This window comes from Triturus cristatus, chromosome 12, assembly GCF_964204655.1.
Source record: "Triturus cristatus chromosome 12, aTriCri1.1, whole genome shotgun sequence".
Classification (NCBI taxonomy): Eukaryota; Metazoa; Chordata; class Amphibia; order Caudata; family Salamandridae; genus Triturus; species Triturus cristatus.
The window spans coordinates 749,664,055-749,685,500 of NC_140595.1; the positions used below are offsets into that span (position 1 = coordinate 749,664,055).

Genomic DNA, 21,446 nt, shown 5'->3' on the forward strand with positions numbered 1-21,446 from the left:
AGCCAGGACCTGTAAATCAAATGCTACTAGAGGGCTTGCAGCACTGATTGTGCCATCCACCTGAGTAGCCCTGTTTTTTGAGTGACAGGATCTGGGGATGTGAATTTACTCTAGACAGTCACCAGGGGGTTGAGGTCTGTCCTGCCTTTCCTGGGTGACTATTAGCCAGGCTGAAAAGACCTTTCTGCATTTAGAGTGGTGGGAGAAGGTTTCACTAGCACCTGAATAGACCGTGTCTGCTCTGCACAATGCTGTTTCCTCCTTTGGCAGTGGAGCTGGACCAGGGAAGACAGAACTGTTTTTTACAAAGCTGAGGGACTCTTGCAACAAAGACAAAACAGGGTATAAATATTAGGGCACAATGGTGGATTAAACCCAGATAGTGACTGGAAGTGAGTGTCTGAAAAATGTCAGTGCACTGTCCATCATCTCCTTGTGTTTGCTTTGTTTGCCCTAAATTGGCATGGTATGCCCAGATGTGGCCCCTGGCTTGGCAGTTTGGGCTGGACTGTTCACATGAGGAACAAGGTCAAGACTGATATGCATATGGCTGGGTCTGAACTGGAGTGGCAAAGTGAGCTAAAGAAGGATGATGGATTAAACCCAGATCTGTGACTGGGGGTGAGTGTCTGAAAGGTTTCAGTGCTATATTCATCATCACTGTGTGTTTGCTTTGTTTTTCCTAAGTTGGCAGGGTATTCCCAGACATAGGTCCCTTGATCACTTTGCCACTGGATTCAAGGTAGGCTAGCTGATGAGGGGTGTTACCCCGAAACCGGTCCCAGAATGCTTGTTTTCGGTCCAAGGAAGACCTGGCTTGGAAGTTCGGGCTGGACTGTTCCCATCTGGAACAGAGTCAAGACTGTTTTGCATATGGCTGGGTCTGAACTGGGGTGGCAAAGTGAGCTAAAGAACGATGATGTGTTACTTGGGGTGAGTGTCTGAAAACTTTCAGTGCTCCGTCCATCATTTCCATGTGCTGGCTTAGTATAAATACTAGACCTAAAACCGAGAACTTTAGATTACTTCTAAACTAAGAGGACCCTACCAAGAAGAAGATCTGACGAGCTCTCAGGAATAGTACTACTATTTGCTGTGCGTTGCTTTGCTGGGTTGGTCTACAGTTGCTGATTCTGTTTGGGGGCAATAGAAAGGACTGGACATTTGCCTTGCTGTGGTATCCTGCTTAAGAAGATTTTCCAAGAGCTTGAAGTAGAGCTTGCCTCCTGTTCTGAAGTCTCAGGGACACAAAGTCTTCACCTGAAAAACAGCACCTGCGGTCCTGCCAATTACCACACATTAGGCGTTAGACTAACGCATTTCAGTGTAGTGCTCCACATCACCGCACTGAAATGCATTGTCGTGTATATGAATGCTGTCTCATCTGTCACACACAAGCACCAAAACTACTGTGGCAATGCCATGCAGCTGCTAGCGTTTGCTTCTGGCCTGCACCTGCTGCTCCTGTTGGTTTGCAGGGGCACTGCCAGCAGCATTGAGACTCAGTTGTGCTGCTACAATGTATTTTTTTGTAAGCCTGCATCATGATTCCTTCTGTGGCGCCGCTGAGTCACTACAGCCTGATATCTCAGCCCGGATGGCGGGTAGTGCCCAATTCCAAGACATACTGGGCAGGGCCTGCACTAGTGGTTGTGTTAACTGGCTGTGGCGCCACAGGGGATGTGGCCTCACGTGTTGCTTGGAATGAGGATTCAGGAAGTGGAGGGGCATTCTACTGGTTGACAGCATGGTGGCGTGACGGCCTGCTTGTGGGTGGTGGCACTGGCAATATTATGATGCTCGCTAGCTGCTCCCAGAGTCCCAGCACTGCTGCCCACTCTTACAGGCAGGCCTGGCCACCCGCTCAGTGGGTCCATGGCTATTTTCTGGCCACCGTGAAGCTACGCAGTAACTGAGGGATCGTCACTCTCAAGCAGTGTTTGCAGTGTCGGCCGCAATGCCAGCCAGTACTCTGCAGGCAGGAGTCCAGTCGACACAGCTGGCCACAGCCTGGGAGCTGGACTGACCGATGTAGATAATTACCACGGGGAGCTCACTGTCAGCCAGCTTGAGCTCTAGTCCAGTCGCTGACATGCCAGAAAAGTAGAAAACCACGCTGCTGGCTGGCACTAGTCTTGAACTGAACATAGACACTGACAGACTGTAAATACTCTACCTGGACTCCTCTGCTGGACTCCTGATTGCCAAATTCCAGTTCCTGGGTACTTGGAATCATATGGTTGGTGCTGCAACCCAAGAATAACAACACTGACACCATCAGCAATGCCACCAGTACCACGGCAGCCTGCGCCGAGGCAGTAGGCACTGCTTGTAAAGTGCACAATGCACCGCCCTGACAGCATCGCAGCTCTGACGTCTGCCAACACCTGCAAGTTATTGATCTCTCTTATGCCAGCGCTCGCACCAATGTCGGTTGCCATCAGCGCCTGCATCTCAACATCACAGAGCCGATAACCGACGTGGGTGACTTCCCAAACGCATCGACACCGCACTGCTGAATGGAACCACCACCTCACCGCCAACGCCACCTGACCTCCCCTGCCAGCCAGGACTCGATGCCTCGCCTCCTCATGGACTCAACACCTCGCCTTCCCTGTGGCAGTAATGAGCCATCCTTGCCTTGGCCATCCAAGCCTCACCTCCACGATGCCGTGCATCATCCATTGACTTTGTTTTCCTAAGTACTGTTACTTGGCGGTCCGTGTGACTTTGTTGCCAGCCCTCGCACCTTGCGGTCAGCACTGTTCTTTGGATTTGTGCCTGTCACAATGTCTTGATAGCCCCAGTTGGAGCTATATGTTTCCATGAGTTTTATTTTTGCAGTAATCCTTCTAAAAGTGATAGTTTGATATATGTATATTAGATTTTTGTCATTTTGGTTTTGTTTGGTTTAGATAAAGATACTTAATTTTTTTAAACTGGTGTGGTGTCCATTTGTAGTGTTGTCACGGTGTTACTATGTGTCTGGGGGCCTAAACTTTACACATTGCCTTTGGGATACGCCTTTCTGCTCCTGCCAAGATATGAAGGGGGTGAGCAGGGGTTATCTAAAGAGTGTATTTCCCTTATCCTGACTAGAAGCAAGGGTCCCTACTTGGAGATGGTGCATACCTCTGCCAACTAGATATCCCCATTTCTAACGATTAGCCATAAAACATGGCATATGGATGAGGTGGTGTGGCCACATTTCTTAGCTTATCCAAGTAGGAAATCTAAGCAAAGTATTGTGAGACATCGCGGGGGCCTGTTACTGTCAATTCAAATGCTAACTAATATGTGTATGGTTATCAGCCCTAGTTCAAAGATTGAACATTTGATACTTTAATAGGCCTATCCAGATTCCATTAGTCCATTCAATGTCAATATTGTTCCTATAAATTACTATTTAAGACCTGATAAATCCTTTAATAGGTTTCTTGTTAATCAGAAAGTGGGAGTTGTACCATGACATTCTGGACTTACCCCATTGACTTGGAATGGATCCCTATTCACGTTTGGGTGGTAGAACAAAACGACTGGACTGTGGTGGAGCCCTCTTGGGTCCACTTTGGTTCTCCACTGACTTTTACATTTTACACATTGTTAGCAGACTTCGGGTTAATCTTGTTCCTTGCAGCCGTGTTACCTTTCACATTTTTTTCCACAGTATGATTCTAAGTAACACTGCATATGATGCTTGTTTTTAGAAAGCCTTTCCAGTTACAGATGTTGTGTTCGACATACAGCTTTGCCAATGCCAATCTTCCAAAGTGATCCTGCAGAGAGGGATTGCCAATCCAATTCCAGGCCAAGTCACTGAGGTATGTGGTCTCAGGCTATCCTAAGAGATCAGGCAGAGGGAACACCCATTATGCTCTCAGAGTAGGGGTAGAATTAGCTAGGAATATAATTATATAGAAATCAGACTGCCATGGTTCGATTGTTCATTCTCTTCACCATGTTCACAAAGCTGGTTACTTTCATTTGTGTCATCTGCCTAATAATCGCAGCACATTCTCTCTAAGCAAAACTACAATTGTTTCAATAAATGTATTGAAAACTCTATTCGTTTTCTTCCTGTGTTTTACCAAGGGCATGCATGAGTAAGCAGTGAAAGGGGTATTTTCTATTGGGAATCATATAACAGGACCTTGCCAGTTAGGACACAATCTCACTCAAGGAAGGGGCAGAAGTGGAATTTGCATGCATCATCCTCTAAATCTAAGTTGAGCAATTATTGTTTTTGGTGGAAGTCAGCGTAACAGCACAACTTTGACACCTATAATTTGTAAGCTGATTCCCTCCTCTTTCAACTGCTGTGTGTAATTATCACTCAGAGGAATACATCTTCCCTTATTTTCCCTGTGAAACCATCTGCTCTCCTTCCCTCCCTCTCACTCCGGGATATGTGTGCTAGGCTAGGATGGCTATTTAAACTCATCATACTTCTCCTATGTCATCAGTGATGCCAACCATCACTGGCAGCCCACAACGTGCAACACTGGTCACCAAACCTCTTTCACTGGGCTGCAGTGGAAGCTCTGCTGCAATGTATCTCACTGACCATTGTGGTGAGACAACCTGAGGTTTGCACTGAGACACTTGATTGGTAGCGCCAAATTTCTAAAACCCGAGTCTGGATTTGCTGCTGGACTTTGTTGAGACTAAGTACAGTATCTCCTAAAGACTTGCAACTAAAGGGATGCAAAACATACCTGGGCAAGTGTTTACTGAAGTATTAGTCAAGATAGCAAGACAGGAATTTGGATATAACATGTTTTTCTTGGGTTCTAAACAACACAAGAACTCCGATATTTCTCAAAGAAGCACTATGCATGATGTTGACCTCTCACCTTCTCCTTGAGACCTTCAAACCAAATAATTCAACTACACTCCCTATCCTCAGAGATCTATAGCCATAACCATATTACCCCTCAAAAGAGACCTAATCAGCTCTTTAGGAAGACCAGCGTCCACCCGCAGACCATGGACAACAAGCACAATGGAACAAGGCACCCCCTCCCCCGAACAGCCACCTTCTGCCTCCTGATCCAGTGCCTGGTTCCGGCAGCGGTTACTCAGGGGGTGGAGCGGGGATGCCACCTTCCCATCCCTGAAGTACCGGGGCTATCCAGACCTGGAGATATTGTTTTGGGTGGGATTATGCCGATGCACGATGACGTGGAATTGCAAGGCCAGACTTTCACCATGAAACCTGCACCTCTTGTCTGCAAAAGGTACTGTAGGGTGAAACTGCCGTCTGTTGCATTGCTTTATTGAACCACTCATAGGCGGTGGATATTTGTGTCTGATGTAATGATTCAAGGTGTGAATATCTATGTTTTGATTCATTGTATTGTAACTGTACGCTTATTTTTTGTGTGTCAGAGAGACTGAGACAGGCTTCTTCTCTATTGTGCCATGTCCTGAAGGCCACTGATGCAGCGTTGTTAGAAGCAGTCTATTCTCAAGTGTGCAAAACAGAGCACAAAATATAACACAGGTCATGTGATCAGACTCATGAATTCAACAGCGCATAAACTGGAGCAAATAAGTCATGGGCTTATTTAAAGAAACATGAGCAAGCATTGCAGACGCCAAAAGGTCTGGTTTGTTTTAGGTGAATGTGTCCTTTCGTGTGATGGTTGTATACTATGACACATGTGCAAATGCACATTAATGGTGCATTTGCACACAGAAGGCTCCACCTTTGAGAGCAGATTGTCTCCAACACACACCGACAGACAGCCATTGTCCCTAGGCAGCCGAGCTAACCATTCACGAAAAAATCCGAACACAATATTGTCTCGTTCTTCACAAGGCAAATCATTCTTAAAGTTGTGCAAATCTTGCAGGTGTCACCTACACATAGCGGAGTTACCTCCGAGCTCCAATCGTAGTTGCATGTATAGATATCGCGAATTTCATGCATTTACCTCAAAATCTACAGAAAATAACAATGATCTTTGCAGTATCCTATAAGCCTGTGAACGCGTAGCATGCTAATAATAAAAACATGTAGGGGCAGATTTACAAGCCCCGTGCGCCACTTTTGCGCCACCGTTGCGTCACTTTTGTGACGCAGCGGTGGCGCAAAGCTGGCACCATACTGCAACAGATTTACAACGTGACGCATCTAGGGAGATGCGTTACGTTGTAAAGCCCTGCGCCACATTAAACCCCCGTCAGGTTTAATGTATGCAGGGTGGGCGTTACATTGGAAAAAGCATCTGAAAAGTGACGCAGTGAAATCTACAAGATTTCACGCAGTCACTTTTCCGACGCCGGTGCGTCAAATCCTTACACCTGCTTCATGCAGGCGTAAGGCATGACGCGCCATGTTAGGGATAGGACAGGTTGGAACAGTGCTGGAGTTGCGTCGCGCTTGCGACACAACTTCAACACCGCGCCAACCTTACGCCGACAGATCCGTCATGCATCTGCTTGTCCTTGCGCCACGATGCACCGCATTGTAAATGCGGCGCATCTGCGGGGGCGCAAGGGCAAACTTGCGTGACGCATCTTCCCTGGCGCATCCCTGATGATTTGCAGTGATGCGCCAGGGAATGTACATCTGCCCCGTAGTGTTTACAAAGCCATTTGTGTCTTGCTTCTTTCTTTTTAGGGCTCCCGATTGGCATCTTTAGCTGTATGAAATGCTCTCATGTTACAAGTGCACACCCCACACAAGAAAACTACACACACTATATATACAACATTCACATGGAAATATAAAGAAAGGGGCCTGGGGTCAGCCGTCTCCAGCCATTGGCTTGTTTTAGCAAACTCAGTTCAGGCTTGGATTGCTGGGTTTTCCATCACATGTGGGAGAATCCTATGGCATGTTCCCATGTTTCCCATGTTGACTGTAATTTACATTGCCGAACTATAAGAAAATAGTCCCTCTTTGAGCAGTTTTTGGATTCTACTTCTGCTCACCATGGTTTGAGCAGGCTCAGTGATGGAGCTGCAGGGGAGACAATGTGCGAAACGGGTGGAGCAGGGCACAGGGGCCAGCAGCACAGCCCAGGGTTTGAAAGCTCAGAACACTAGCTTTAAACTGGCCGGATCACGCTCATTCATTATTGGCAAGACGCGCACCTGCCAATCAAAATATGGTGTCTTGATAAACCGGATTGCACGTCTTGTCAGCTGTACCGGAACTTCCGGAGGAGACAGTCTTGCTGTCCTGGAAATTATGGTTGCATGTTCTTTGAGAGCCGGGTCCCTAATGTTCTGCTGCACGTAGATCTGCGCTTTATAAAGCCAGGAGGGAAATATCCATGCAAGAATTTAATAAGAGAAATCTACTTTTAATGAATCTAAATAGAATGTATTGACATAGTTTTCACTCTGTAATACGGCATGGATTCTGCCCTCCTCGACTTCGCCCAGGCTGTGCACCACACTGTTTTTGGAAGAGCAGTTCAGGGGCAGAGCGCATTTAATTACCCAAGTCCACCAGCCAGGACCGGTTCTAGCAGGGGGGGCTGGGTGGGCCTGGCCCACGGAAACTGGGGCAGTCCCCACCCGGGGTGTCTTGGTATTGGGCGATAACCCCGGTCGGGCCGCGACGTCAGGCTGTAGTGACTCAGCAGCACCACGCGGTAATCATGATGCAGTCTTACATTGTAGTAGCAGCACAACTGAGCCTCACTGATGCTGGTAGTTCCTCGGCAAGCCTGCGGGAGCAGCTGGTACAGACCTCGGGCATTGGCTAGCAGCTGCCCGGCGTGGCCACAGTGGTTTCAGCGCTTGTGTGTGACAGCTGAGACATTAAATTATAACATATTAATTATAACTATATTTTTGTAAACAAAATTAATGATTTTGATATTTGCATAATCGATATTACTTACCTTAAAATCAATATTATTGACAACGATGATCTTGCAGACGATGTTTCCATGTGATGATATTTTAGACACAATATTTTGGTATGAAGATATTTTGGTTTCTATAATATGTCTGAATATCTTTACACCTGGTGCCAACTTTGAAGTAATGGAAGATTCTGGAGATTGCCCCCCCCCAAGGTGTCAGGCAACCCCTTCCTCCCAGCACCAGCTTTTCTTTGGACTCAAAAGACTGGTGACAAACCCTTTGTGAGTGTGTTCTGGCAAAATGTTTGTGGTGTACAAGGGTGGTGGTTGACATCTGCTCCTCCTCTTAAATCAGAATGGCCCATCCTGCCATCACCTATCCTCCCTTTGTCTCACTAACTTGGAGCAGTATGCAAATAACAATTGCCAGCTACATCTAGTAATCTGATTCAATATACAGACAGCAGATACCAAATGGTTGTGACCGTAAAATGCCAACTTTCTAAAAGTGCCATTTTCTGAACTGTGTCTTAAAATCCAACATTACCATTAAAGGGAGCTTTAAATTACTATTCTTTAGACAACAAACATGACCTGTGTATCTGCTCTCAATTGAAAGCTAACACTTATTAAAATGTATAAAGTATCCCAAGGTGATCCTATTGGAGAGGTAGGCCTAGCAGTAGTGTAAACCAAATGTAAGAGTTTAAGATGTCCAACTTTTTAAATACAATTCACCCTGCCCTTTTGGGCTGATCAAGGTCTACCTAGGTGTGGCTTATATGTACTGAAAAGAGAGGTTAAAGACTGGATAAAGTTTTATTTTGCCAGGCCAAAAAGGCAGTTTAAAACTGCACATACAGGCTGCAATGGCAGGCCTGAGATATGTTCAAAAGGTTACTTGAGTAAGTGGTACAAACAGTGGTACTGGCCCACTAGTAGAATTTAATGTACAGCCCGTGGGTACATTGGGTACCACCTTACTAGGGAATACCAAGTCATTGAATGTGCCAATCGGGTATAAGCCAATTCTTCCATGTTTAGGGTAGAGATCACAAGCACTTTAGTACTGGTTAGCAGTGGTAAAGTTCAATGAGCCCTAAAAGCACTTCCAAAAAATGGAGGTCAGAAAACAGGATGGGTGAAGGCGAAAGATTTGGGGATGACCCTGCAGAGATGGCCAGGTCCAACATAATACATTCTGTTCCTTCTGTCCTTAGTCCACTCCTGTTGGGGGATGGAGGAAAACAATGTCCTGCTTCAAATATTAGTGAGTCATGTTAATGCTTTCCTAATTTCAATTTGTATCCCGAATGGAATGATCATGAGAGGCAACCAATCAGAAAGCCTCCTGAGGATACTGGTGTCGTCCCGGTGACTGTTCTGTGACCTCTTTCATCTTACCTAAGTTCCAGATGTGTAAAACAGAGCACTACCCTGTCTAAAGTCACAGAATTACTGGTGGTCATTGTGGCACTAAAGAGTTTTTTAAGCCCATGCTTGTTTGAAAGCATCTGCCTGGAAAGCACCTAAAGGTAGACATTCATAGCAGAGCTAGTAGTGTCAGTATTTTTAGTGTTTTAAGGTATAGAATGACGTTCCCAATAACCTCATGCATGTCCCGTCCAGCTCTTGAATGGCCCACGGTCGGAACACAGCTGGTCATGCTCTTTCTTATATGATTAGCTTTTCACTTGCTTACATACATATCTTGCAACAATACCCAAAAATTGCAATTTATTACAAATCAGAAATGTATTGTCAAGGTGCAGTACCTTAATGAGAAAGGTATTAGAATCTTCCATTATGCATTTTCATGAAGTGATCTGCATGCTACAGGAAATTCTGCCCTCTGTACGGCACTCTGTTAAACAATGCAGTAGGTCTCGTATTCATGTGAGTTTCAGCTATTGGCATTGTAAATGACAATGCCTTTTATTTATGTTTTGGGTTTTAAAATATAAATGAAAGGCATTGTCATTTACAATACTAATAGCTGAAACTCTTGCAAATGCGAGACCTACTGCATTGCAATAAAAGGCCTTATCGACGCTTGTTAGATTGTAAATATCAGCGGAAGAGTCCGGCCTGCGACGTCTTCAAAGTAGTGATAAATAGTGCAGTGAAGAAGATGTGTGAGTATTGTAAATTACACAGACACAAAGTGTGAAGTGAGAGTTATATATGATGCGAGCTATAGACACTAACAAAGCGCTCCAACACCTTTTGCTCTGTGATTACGCTGTCACGGCTCAGGAGGAAGAGCGGGTGGGGAGCTATTTCCTGCCCTCTCCGTAATTTGAGTGTGCACTGTGGCATTGCGTAATGTCATTGCTATCTTTGGCCTAATAAAAAACACTCCATCTGTAGAAGGGCCCTGGATTCACCTCCTGGTGCAAGGTGGGCTGTTCTTTATGGTAGGCATGGAGGGAGGGAGGGATGGTCTCGGCTGGAGCTCCGGCCTCGTACTGTGCACCTGCTATTACTAGTGAGCGAGAGGCACTGAGGTGGTGGTATTGGCATTGGTGATGGTGGTATTGTTGGTGGTGATATTAGTGGTGGTGGTATTCGTGGTGGCATTGGTAGTGGTGGTATTGGTGGTGGTATTGGTGGTGGTGGTATCGGTGTTGGTGGTGGTATTGGTGGCAGTATTGGTATTGGTGGTGGTGGTATTGGTGGTGGTGGTATTGGTGGTGGTATTGGTGGTGGTGGTGGTACTGGTACTGGTGGTGGTATTGGTGGTGGTGCTGGTATTGGTGGTGGGGGTTTTGGTGGTGGTGGTATTGGCATTGGTGGTGGTATTAGTGGTGGTATTGGTGATGGTGGTGGTGGTATTAGTGGTGGTGGTATTGGTGGTGGTTGCATTGGTGGTATTGGTGGTGGTGGTATTGGTGGTGGTATTGGTATTGGTGGTGGTGTTGGTGGTGGTATTGGTATTGGTGGTGGTGGTACTGGTGGTGGTATTGGTGGTGGTATTGATGGTGGTGGGGTATTGGTGGTGGGGTATTGGTGGTGGTATTGGTGGTGGTGGTATTGGTGGTGGCATTGGTATTGCTCTTGGTGGTATTGGTATTGGTGGTGGTGGTATTGGTGGTGGTAGTATTGGTGGTGGTATTGGTGGTGGTATGGTGATGGTATTGGTAGTGGTATTGGTGTTGGTATTAGTGGTGGTGGTATTGCCGATGGCCTTGGTGATGGTATTGCTGGTGGCTGACTAGTGAGAGTGTGTTGAGCTGCCATTCTCCACTCTGTGTGATGGTGTTGTGAGTGAGGGAGAGGTTCCATCTCCCTGTGGTGTTGTAAATGATGGTGTGCGGCCACTCTCCCTTTGTTGTGATTCTGTAGTGAGAGTAAGTTGTGCTGCCATGCTTCTTTGTGTGGACTCTGTAATGAGAGTGTGTTTAACTGTCATGGTCCTCTAGGTGTGGCTGCATAGTGAGATTTAGTTTAGCTGCTATGGTCCTCTATGTGCGATGTGTATGAGAATGTGGTGCACTCCGAAGGTCTTCTATGTGTGATTGTGTAGTGACGGTGTTCTGAGGGGGCATGCTCCCCTGTGGTTGAATGTGTAGTGAGTGAAGTACCATGCTTCTCTATGTATGACTGTGTATTGAGTGAGTGTGAGATGCCATGTCGCCCTGTGTGAAAATGAGCCTGTTGAACTGCCGTTTCCCTCTATGTGTGGCTGTGTAGTGAGAATGTTTTGAGCTGTCATGCACCTCTCTGTGCAACTGTAGTGAGAGTGTGTTGGGCTGCCATCTTCCTCAATGTGAGACTGTGCAGTGAGAGTATGGTGCGCTGCCATGCTCCTTTATGTTTGACTGTGCAGTGAGTTTCTTGATCTGCCATGCTCCCTTGTGAGTGATTGTGTAGTGTATTGAGTTGCCATGCTCCACAATCTGTGGCTAGCGAATGAGTTGACACTAACCTCGCAGTTACACATAAAGGAGTAAGGCATTTCAACTTGAGGTGCCTTACTCATCTATGTGTAACTTCAAAGTGTGTGTGTTTAACTGCCGTACTTGTTTGTGTGTGACTGCTGTGGGAGTGAGGGTGAGTTGCCCTGCTTGTGTGTGACTGTATAGTGAAAATGTGTTGAACCTCCATACTCCTTTGTGTGTGATTGTGTAGTGAGAGTGTGTTGGGCTGTCCTGATCCTCTCTATGTGACTGTGTAGTGAGTGCGTTGAGGTTTCCTGCACCTCTCTGTGTGACAATGTAGTGTGTGGAGCTGTCCTGCTCCTCTCTGCGTGACAGTTTAGTGAGTGTGGTGAGTTTTCCTGCTCCTTTCCATGTGATAGTGTAGTGAGAGTGTGTTGAGCTTTCCTGCTCCTCTCTGTGTGACTGTGTAGTACGGAGAGTGAGTTGCCATGCTCTCCTGTGTTGACTGTGTAGTAAGGAGAGTGAGTTACCATGCTCTCCTTGGGTTGACTGTGTAGACTGAGTATGTTGCGCTGCCCCGCCCCTCTATATGTGACTGTTTAGTGAGAGTGATAACTTCCATAGCTGTGAAATGAGAGTGTGTTCGGCTTCTATGCTCCTGTGTGTGTGTGACTGTGTGGTGATTAGTTCTGTAAGCTTTCCTGCCCACCCATGTTTATAATTCCCTTTGATGAAGCTTTGATAAAGATTTATTTGAATAAATATATCAAATCTCCAGCAAACACTAACTTGGCATATGGGTTATGGTTCCGAATGCCATTTTTCCTCCTCTACCCACAGTCCCTAGAAATCAGTTTAAGAATTTGGTCTAGCGCTACGGTGTCTCGAATACAACATATTAAGGAGATCGTGAGCAATGTATTACATTCGTATATTTACCCTCTGTGGCTGGGTTGTTGACATTATGGTATTTGGTTGATATCAGCGTGCAGAATTAGTCCGTTCAGATCTTGTGTTTACCAGTAAAGGAAACTGTCGATTGAAGTTTAAAAAAAAAGGGTGTGCGCGTTATACTGTGTTTAATCAGCATTAGCCACAGGCACACATGGGTCTGGCGTTGGTTCACCTGGTGATAAATGACCGATTTTAATGCTATTTTGTGTGATTTTGTCAGAGCCTCGCACAAGTTGGAAGGCCATTTATAAACTGTAGTGTCTCAATATCCCCATTTTTCTGGAAATAAATTGTGTTTCTTTGCCCCGCTTGGAGCCCGCCGACGTTTAGGGATCAGTTGGATGCAATCATCAATCCAGCGTGTCTTTCAGGCGCCAGGAAGGTTAAACGCCCGCATCATAACAAGACGGTCTGCAACGTGTAATCCCTTTACAATGAGCCCTGGGAGAGGCTCGGAGGCAATATCCCTCCTTCTGGGGGGATATTGCCACCGGGGCCCTTTGCTGGGTTAATAGGGGTCCTAAATGTCCAAGGCTCTGATTTAAGGGGGCGAGGGGCTACAGGATAGAGTTGTCACTTCATAACGTTCAAGACTATAGGGAGCTGGCGGGTTAGGATTGGTCCAATGTTAGTACGGCCTGTTTTTAATACCAAGGCCCTCGGAGCCCACGTGGGTGCTTTGTTGCTGCAGATGGCATGGTGACTGTTCGTAAGGCACACTTTCAGCAGCAGAACCATGTCAGAACGTGGCACCTGCTTCGGTGGCAAGGACACTTTTAAAGGGATAATGACCACCAATCAGGGGTTTGTTGCTCTGCCAAGCATAACGAAGACTCAATCCCTGGCGAGAGGGGTAACATATGTCCTATAATCCTATAAATAATCTGGTGAGCAATGTAGAGTTCTAATGTTTTGGAATTGTCTAAATCGTAATGTGTCACCCAGTTTGTGCCCCACACTTAATACAGCTGTCTACTAAGCCTAACGAGTGTGTGACAGCACTCGTATGTGTAAGACATTGATTGTTTGGCACCCTGTCAGATACCAAATATAATCGGAAAGACAGTGTTGGCCCTGAATTGATGGGGGCAGGCGGGGGAAACTTTTCTCAAGGACGTGCAGGCTCCCAGAACTAGCGCGGTCCCGAAAGCGAAAGAGGATCACACCAGAGCATGGGGATCGCTTGTCTTTATGGGACCATGTGTTTAAACACATGGCCCCATAAAGATAAGAAAGTGCTTCACGACAGCTGTGAAGCAGGCGAGCCAGTCCGGCTCGGAGACAAAGCGTGTGAACAGAAAACCCTCATTTCCAATGGCAGGCCACCGTTTAGCATAAACGGTGATGCCAGCCAATGGAAATGAAGGGCGGGGCTTAAAGCCCTCTTCTCAAAGTCCTCTCTTACAAAATCTCTCGCGGAGGCGGAGCAGGGCTCAGCCCTGCAATGCACGCGAGACCTAAAACACAATGAAGTTAGTAAAATGTGTTGGTAGGGTAGCAAGGGAAGAAGGGTATGGTGAGCAAACCTATAAAAAAAAACAGGGAGGTGACACCCTCCCATGAACAAAACAAAAAAGCACCAGGGGTCACAAAAAAAAGGCAGATTTCATAAACTCACATCAACATCTGGGTTGCGGTTCACCAGTGCAAAAAAAGGAAAAAAGATGCCCGCAGCTTTTCCACAGGAACACAGAAGCGTGAAACGAAACAAAAAAGGTATGTGGGGAGAAACAAAAAAGGTGAAATAACAAAGGGGCAAAACTCATAGCTAGAGTGTATCAGCTTTTGTCCTGTGGTGAAATATCCTCCCATAGAATCTTTATAACCTGCTCTTAAACTAGTTTTGCTTTAAGTATTAATGAAGAGACCTATTCACAAAGGTGGGTTTACAGGAAAGATCCCCATGTAGAGATCATTACCTACACTTTGGTGCAATTCACCATTTCGGTGCTGATATCTAGGCTTACAAGTCACAACCTCCAAAAATGAAGGGGCGGGGACTTCTATGCCCGAATTGAAAGTAATAGGGAAAAATACTAAATTTCAATATATTTTAATAAATAGTTATTGATTTAATTTAAAACATACAGATAAACCCTCTGTAAAGCCTCTTCAACTATAACTATCACACTAACAAGACACTGCACACCAGCTCTAAAAATGTGCATCCAATGTAATTACATTTTAATTTATTGTTTTATGTTTAAATACTTTTTTACTAATTTATATTAATTACAGTATTAATCCCCAGCCCCTTGCAATATCAGGTGTATGGATTGTATTGCAACATTGGTTGTAAGCTACCATTTAAGAAAAATGTAATTGAAAGGTTAAGAAAGTAAACGTTTTTATATTGCACTAAAACATTAACTTATTCCAAAAAACATATTGTACCATTGAAAGTATTTACAAATAAAGTTATTAAAAAGTTTAATTTATTTTAGTTTATTTTGTATTTGTTCCTATATGCTGTTAGCGTTAGTGTTATTCCCTTTGTCTATCCATTTCTAAAGGAGTGTGTTGGGGTACCTGTGGTTAGATTTGTGTCGTGTTCGACTTACACCTAGGGGTGGCTATTTAAATCTCTTTGTTTTCAATAACACTGCTGCAGTTGATATAGGTGTTTATTGTGAGAACTGAAAGTATTTTGCTGATTTGTGGCTGTCTTTTTGTACTGCTATGCCCAGCTTTTATTGTCCCATACCGCCATTTATTTGTAATTATTCCACATTTTACCACCACTATCCCTTTTCCAATCTACATAAACTATTCACACTGATACCGCTGCATCAAAACATCTCTGCACCCATGACTGAGATCTATGTACAGAAAAAATAAGAGAGGCGGAGATCTTCAGTCGGTGTACTGTGAGGTACATTTTGGAGCACATAAAGTAATTGTACTCTACATAGTTCCAAATATCATTTGTGGATATAGCCCTCTATGTCTACCCCATATTTTACCTACTTAGGAACGTATATCATGATAATTCAAAGTCCGGTGCCGAGGGCTATATCAGTTGTTAAAGGCCCTGAGCCAGAGTTATAGGCCCAAGCGGGAAGCGAGGGCCTATATTGAGGGAGAGGGCCTTCAATAATCGGTATAGTCTGATGCAAAAAGGCTATAAGGCTATTAGAACTTTCCACCCACTGAGGCTAGAAAGTTCTAAATTATAAAGGGAGAAACAGAAAGACAATTATAGGAATGTTGAAGCAGAAGGCTTATACCAGCCATTATAAGCCCAGAGCTACTCCCCTGTCTTCTGTGGAGCGCTCAACATTCTAATGTTCTAATTTAATTGTAAAATTATCCTCTCTGCGTGATATGGTTACATTCCTTTTGAGAGTAATTGATTTTTTTTCCATAATTGTATGCTATTTTTACCCTTGAAGTTTGATCTTTCCATTTCTCTTATTGTCTTAAGCTAGTACAGAGGTTTCTTTGCCTCCTTTTACTGGCATTTGTCGTTAATCTCATCACCTGTTTATGTATCCTTTTCTGATTCATCTGCCTTCTGTTAATGCTCTCTGTCAGCCTGCTGTCCTACTCAACGCTATTTAAAAGTACACATATAAATGAATAAAAAATAACCTACTCTCACACGATTCAGGTTGTCCACAAGTTTTGCTTTTTCATTCTCTTTGAACCCTCTGAGCTTTGTTCACCTTTTGTTTATTTAGCTGTTCCTCTTCGAATCGTTGCAATTTTGGTCAGATAGGAAATTGTAAATGGGAAAATCCAATTATTAATATCATGTGTAACAATTGTTAATAACTACGGTTAAAGGGTGGGCACCATATGTTTGCTGATTAGAGAAGCTAACAAATAGAAATTCTCTTTGACCAAAGATGGGATGTTGTTGTAATACTCTTATAAGTGATATTAAGTAGATACATACTGCCATCAGATCTGAAGACATAGAATGTGGAGCAAGACAAAAATGAACAGTCTTACAACATAGCTAAGTGTAGAGTTTATAAGGAGTGCCAGTTTAAAATGGTAGCAGATGACTAGCTCCAGCCTTTGGGAGACTGATCCAATATTATATTGTGGAGCTATCTAATACAATAGGCAACACAATGGCAATGGCATTTAGAAGCAGACAATTCACCAATACTATACAGTAATATAAGTAGTAATGCAGAATGTAAAATATGGCTTGAGAGAGTACAGCAGATCACAGGAAAAAGTGAAGCTGCACACATACCAGAAGTGTATCATAAATAAATACCATCACAGTTTTCGATGCTGTCGGTTGTAGTTTCTTGCCTTATTGTCATTGTCAACAATTGTTTGATGCTTAGAAGAAAATGTTTTTAGGATATGAATGATGAAATTGCAATACCTGTCTGAAATCCGAATATTCCACAGGTTCCGTGGTCAGAATTACAGAGCCTTCCAAGCGATGGTGTTCACCATTGAACAGATCAACAGGAACCCCAACCTCTTGCCCAATATTACCATGGGTTTCCGGTTCTACGACTCCTGTAGGATGATGCAGAGGTCTATTGAAGGCAGTTTGTGGTTGATGACGGGGCAAAATCAGCCTGTGCCTAAGTTCTGTTGCCAAAGGAAGCCTCTGCTTGTGGGTACAGTTGGAGACGCTGGATCTTCAGGGTCTATTGTAATTGCTCGACTACACGGGATCTACAGATTTTCTCAAGTAAGAGATTAGGAGCCAAACTCACCTGAAAAGGATGAAAAGACAAGAGGTTAAGTGGCTGTAATCTATCATGTTCTTGATGTTATTTAATGAGAGGTACAAATTATATAACATAGTATAGCTCTGTGCACTTACAAATATGTTCATACAAACATTCTTGGGTCCACCTTTCTAACTAAAGGTGGAACGTATGTTTTGAAGATATTATACTTTCCATTTAAGTGTGTTGTCTTATCATTTCTTTTGTACTTTTTTAAAGATTAGTTACGTTTCAACAAGTCCACTCCTAAGTGACCGGAACCAGTTTCCTTCTTTTTTACGGACCATTCCCAGTGACTCTTTCCAATCCAGAGGGCTGGCCCAGCTGGTGTTGTACTTTGGATGGACTTGGGTGGGTATCTTGGTTGAAGACAATGACTATGGCCAACTGGGAGGAACTCTCTTAAGAAAAGAACTGGATGGGACTAGTGTTTGCGTTGCCTTCTCAGAGAACATCGTCTTGAGCCGAGCTGACAGGAACGCCCTTCACATTATCCAAGTGATCAAAAGATCATCAGCCAATGCCATTGTTGTGTTCTCCAGTGATGCAGGCTTGTCTCCTTTAGTTGATGAGATGGTGCGGCAGAATGTGACTGGTAAGGTGTGGATTGCAAGCGAAGGGTGGTCAACATCTACTCTCATGTCTATGGAAAAATACTTGGATGTCCTCAACATGACCATTGGTTTAGCCATTCATAGTGGAGAGATGCCTGGCTTCATAGAGCATCTCAACAATGTCCATCCTTCAAGTTCTCCAGATGATGCAATGCTGCCAAAGTTTTGGGAAGAAGCATTTCAGTGCAAGTGGCTGGATCCAAAAGCCAACCTGAGCATGTCACAAAACACAACAAAACAGTGCACAGGAGCTGAGAAACTGGACAGCATTCAGATCAGCTACAATGACATGACCACATTAAGGGCCCCCTACAATATCTACAGGGCAGTTTATGCTTTTGCAAATGCACTGCATAATCTTAGTTCTTGCAGCAAGGGAGAAGGACCATTCCTTCAAGGAGCCTGTGCAGGTATCATGGACTTTCAGCCATGGCAGGTACAATGGGCACGTTTTTGTAATAACAAAACAAACATTGATGTGGTGTTATGATTTGCATTATTCTTACTGTATAGGAGTTAAGTAGTTTTTGTCTGTTTGGTGAGACTCTTATATTAACTATGTGCTTAGCTTTTTCCCTTGGCTATAAGATGCTCTGATGAAGTGCCCCCCCAGAGCTCATCTGTTTGAGCACTGTAACAATATGCCTAAAGCAATTAAAAAACAATATTTCAGGCACAAAATTATAACCAGTTGTCATGACTTCATATAAGCCAAATTAAATACGAGAGCCTGTCATAATGTTGTATGCATCTTATATTCACTCATGAGGGTACTTCTAAGAAACTTTCTCTTACCTAACACCTTTTGGAATTTCCATGTAAATGTCAGATGACTTATCAGGGCATACCCATGCAAATAAGCTCATGGAAATTCACAGATATTTGTAAAATCATTTGTCACATTTACCTAGGTTACCTCAAAAATGTCCATGTGAAATTACTGCAGAAATATAGGCGGAAGAAATAGATATAGAATAGTTTTCAATGAGAGAAGAATTTCTCGAATTTCCTACAATGGTCTATTTATTTGGTGTACGTTTGCTATTTTAGAAAATAATATATGCTTACTGTTGTTGCATTCATATATAGCACTCTTTTGGATAGAGAAAATGTGCAAACATCCCAAATGGGGGCATTTTATGAACAGATGAAGATTGAGTTGAAGAATATTAGGTTGTGTCCACCTTCTCAAATATGGCCGTTATATTTTTCCAGAACTCTTCAATCCTGGGGGTTCTGGAACTCCCTAGATGGTCCCAATGGCGTAACAAAAAACAGTGTAGCTCCCTGCAAAATGTGAACAGGGGCCCCTGAGTCTTCCATATCACACAGATATTCATTAGCCTTGGGCTGAATTGAAGATGCTTTAAGGGTTGATGGGCCTCTAAAGGCCCAGCCCCAATGACCCCCCCACCACACCACAGGAGTAGAAAGAGCAGGATCAGCCTGTGCAGGTAAGAGTAATGGGGTGGGGTGAGGGGGAACTCAACAGATGACAACGAGGCAAACTTAAATATTTAATTTCCCCCCATCATCGTTTGTCGAGTCCCCCCATCCCGCCTCACCACTCTTGCAGGCACGGGCAACTCCTAAGCAAAAGTTTCCATTACACCCCCAGACAGGCCATGTATTGTGCATAAAGACTGAAAAAGCACATCCAAATTATCATAATAGCCCCTGCCTGTTCTTTTCTCTCCCTTTAGCTTCTACACTATTTGAAGAAGGTGCATTTTCAAACTAAAGATGGATACAAGTCACTTTTCAATGAGAATGGCGAAGTCCCTGCACAATATGATATCATAAACTGGCATCGTAATAGAGAGGGCACTGTAAGGCATGTAACGGTAGGCAGTTATGACCTTGGGCTTCATCCGGGACAAAACCTCATCATAAATGACAGTGCCATCCACTGGGCCTCTGGGAAATCTCAGGTATGTCACAGCCAATTAATTGTGTGTTCATTGGGTTCTTCAAGGGCTGGATCGATGCCAGATGTTTAAGATAACTACATTTATCTAAATAGTTATATGCAAAAAATCTGAAATGGATTCCACCCTCCAGGACCAACTTTAGAGAACCCTGATTTAGGGTATGCTTTTGGAAGGCCCTCAGGTGAATGATGTCTCAGTATATCTCAAACCTCAAGCAGATGTCATCAAACAAAGTAAAATTCCTGGATGCCAACAGCAAGTGATTGTTAGCAATGGACGCTTGGGTGAAGAGAACTGTGTTCTTTTCTTCACAATGGCTGCCCCTCTAATTATGGATGGGAGGATTCTTTACTATAAACTTGTTGCAAAGTCAGGAAACTGTGTCTGTAGTGAATGCAGATGAAGTATAAAAACCTAAGGTGCTGAGAGATATGTAAAGAATCTTGCCCACCTTTAATGATAACCCAAGTTCCAGGATGTCCCATGGACAGAACATCTCAGAGCATGAAATTATGGCATCCAGTGGCCATCCCATTTTCAACAGATAAGAGATGTTAAGATGGTGCAGGAGTAGGAGTCCAGGCTGCCAGCCATTCCAAGATTTTGCAGGGTTGTCGGACGGAGACAGCCACCCAGGAAATGGTCAGGGTTTTAGAAGGGTCTGAATGCAGGAGATGGGTCATATTTTAGGGACGCCCACCCCTTTACCCTTGAGCAACCCCTTATATTACGGGGAATGTTTCACTTAGAGTGACAGGAATTTCTTTCCTTTAACTTTGCACCCTACGTATGTTTTATGCATTTTCTTGCACATTCCTATTTCTAATTGTTTTCAGTTTGATGTGTTTCAAGTTGACATCAGCTTACAGCAGTACTGGGCGCATAAATAAAATGAATGTGATATCATTTTGGAATGTCACTAAAGAATATGTCTGCTTATCTAGTTCTCTGCTTGGAAACAGCATGGGGTGAGTGGGATTTCGAAAATAAATTGAAAAATGTGAAGGGCAATTCTCTATTTATTCGCATGAATGAGGCAGCCCCTGAAGTGCCTAAGTCATAGTCTAATGCTTAGAAAAAACGGGCATTTCCAGTTATGTTCAGGACATCGGCTTTTTAAATTTGTTATTTATTACGTCATCTTTTTGCCAAAAAACTTGACATCTTTCATTTCCTCATTATTATTTGCCATTTTCCGCTTATATTGAATGTGGAACTTCTTTATTTTCATAATGATATTGGTTTAATGATTTTGCATCAAGCACATCACATCACAAGGTTTCTAAAATAATTGCTTTGCAGCTCAGACCAAGTTATAAAATGCAAAACAATGGCTATCCTCAGTGAAACTTGTTTGCATCTGTGGACTCTCCTGGTTATGCAGAGCAACAACTCAACAACATATTACAGAACACTTGTGACCTCTCTATCAAACCTGTCGTGTATTTTCCTTTATTGCTGCAGAGTGATATGATTTTGAATTATGTAGGATTTTACGCAGTGCTTATTTTGAGCCAGTGGGGGCCACTGACATTCATTT

General features: G+C 43.9%; 1 protein-coding gene across 1 annotated transcript in view; it reads left to right on the plus strand.

Moving 5' to 3' along the window:
* Positions 1-21,446, plus strand: part of LOC146782686 (vomeronasal type-2 receptor 1-like) — a 71,587-nt gene that overhangs the window by 22,698 nt on the left and 27,443 nt on the right. Inside the window, exons 3-7 of the mRNA XM_085637180.1 lie at positions 3,708-3,821; positions 4,942-5,237; positions 17,030-17,321; positions 17,581-18,411; positions 19,679-19,906. Coding sequence (XP_085493306.1) covers positions 3,708-3,821; positions 4,942-5,237; positions 17,030-17,321; positions 17,581-18,411; positions 19,679-19,906 — 1,761 coding nt within the window. The remainder of the gene's footprint in view (positions 1-3,707; positions 3,822-4,941; positions 5,238-17,029; positions 17,322-17,580; positions 18,412-19,678; positions 19,907-21,446) is intronic.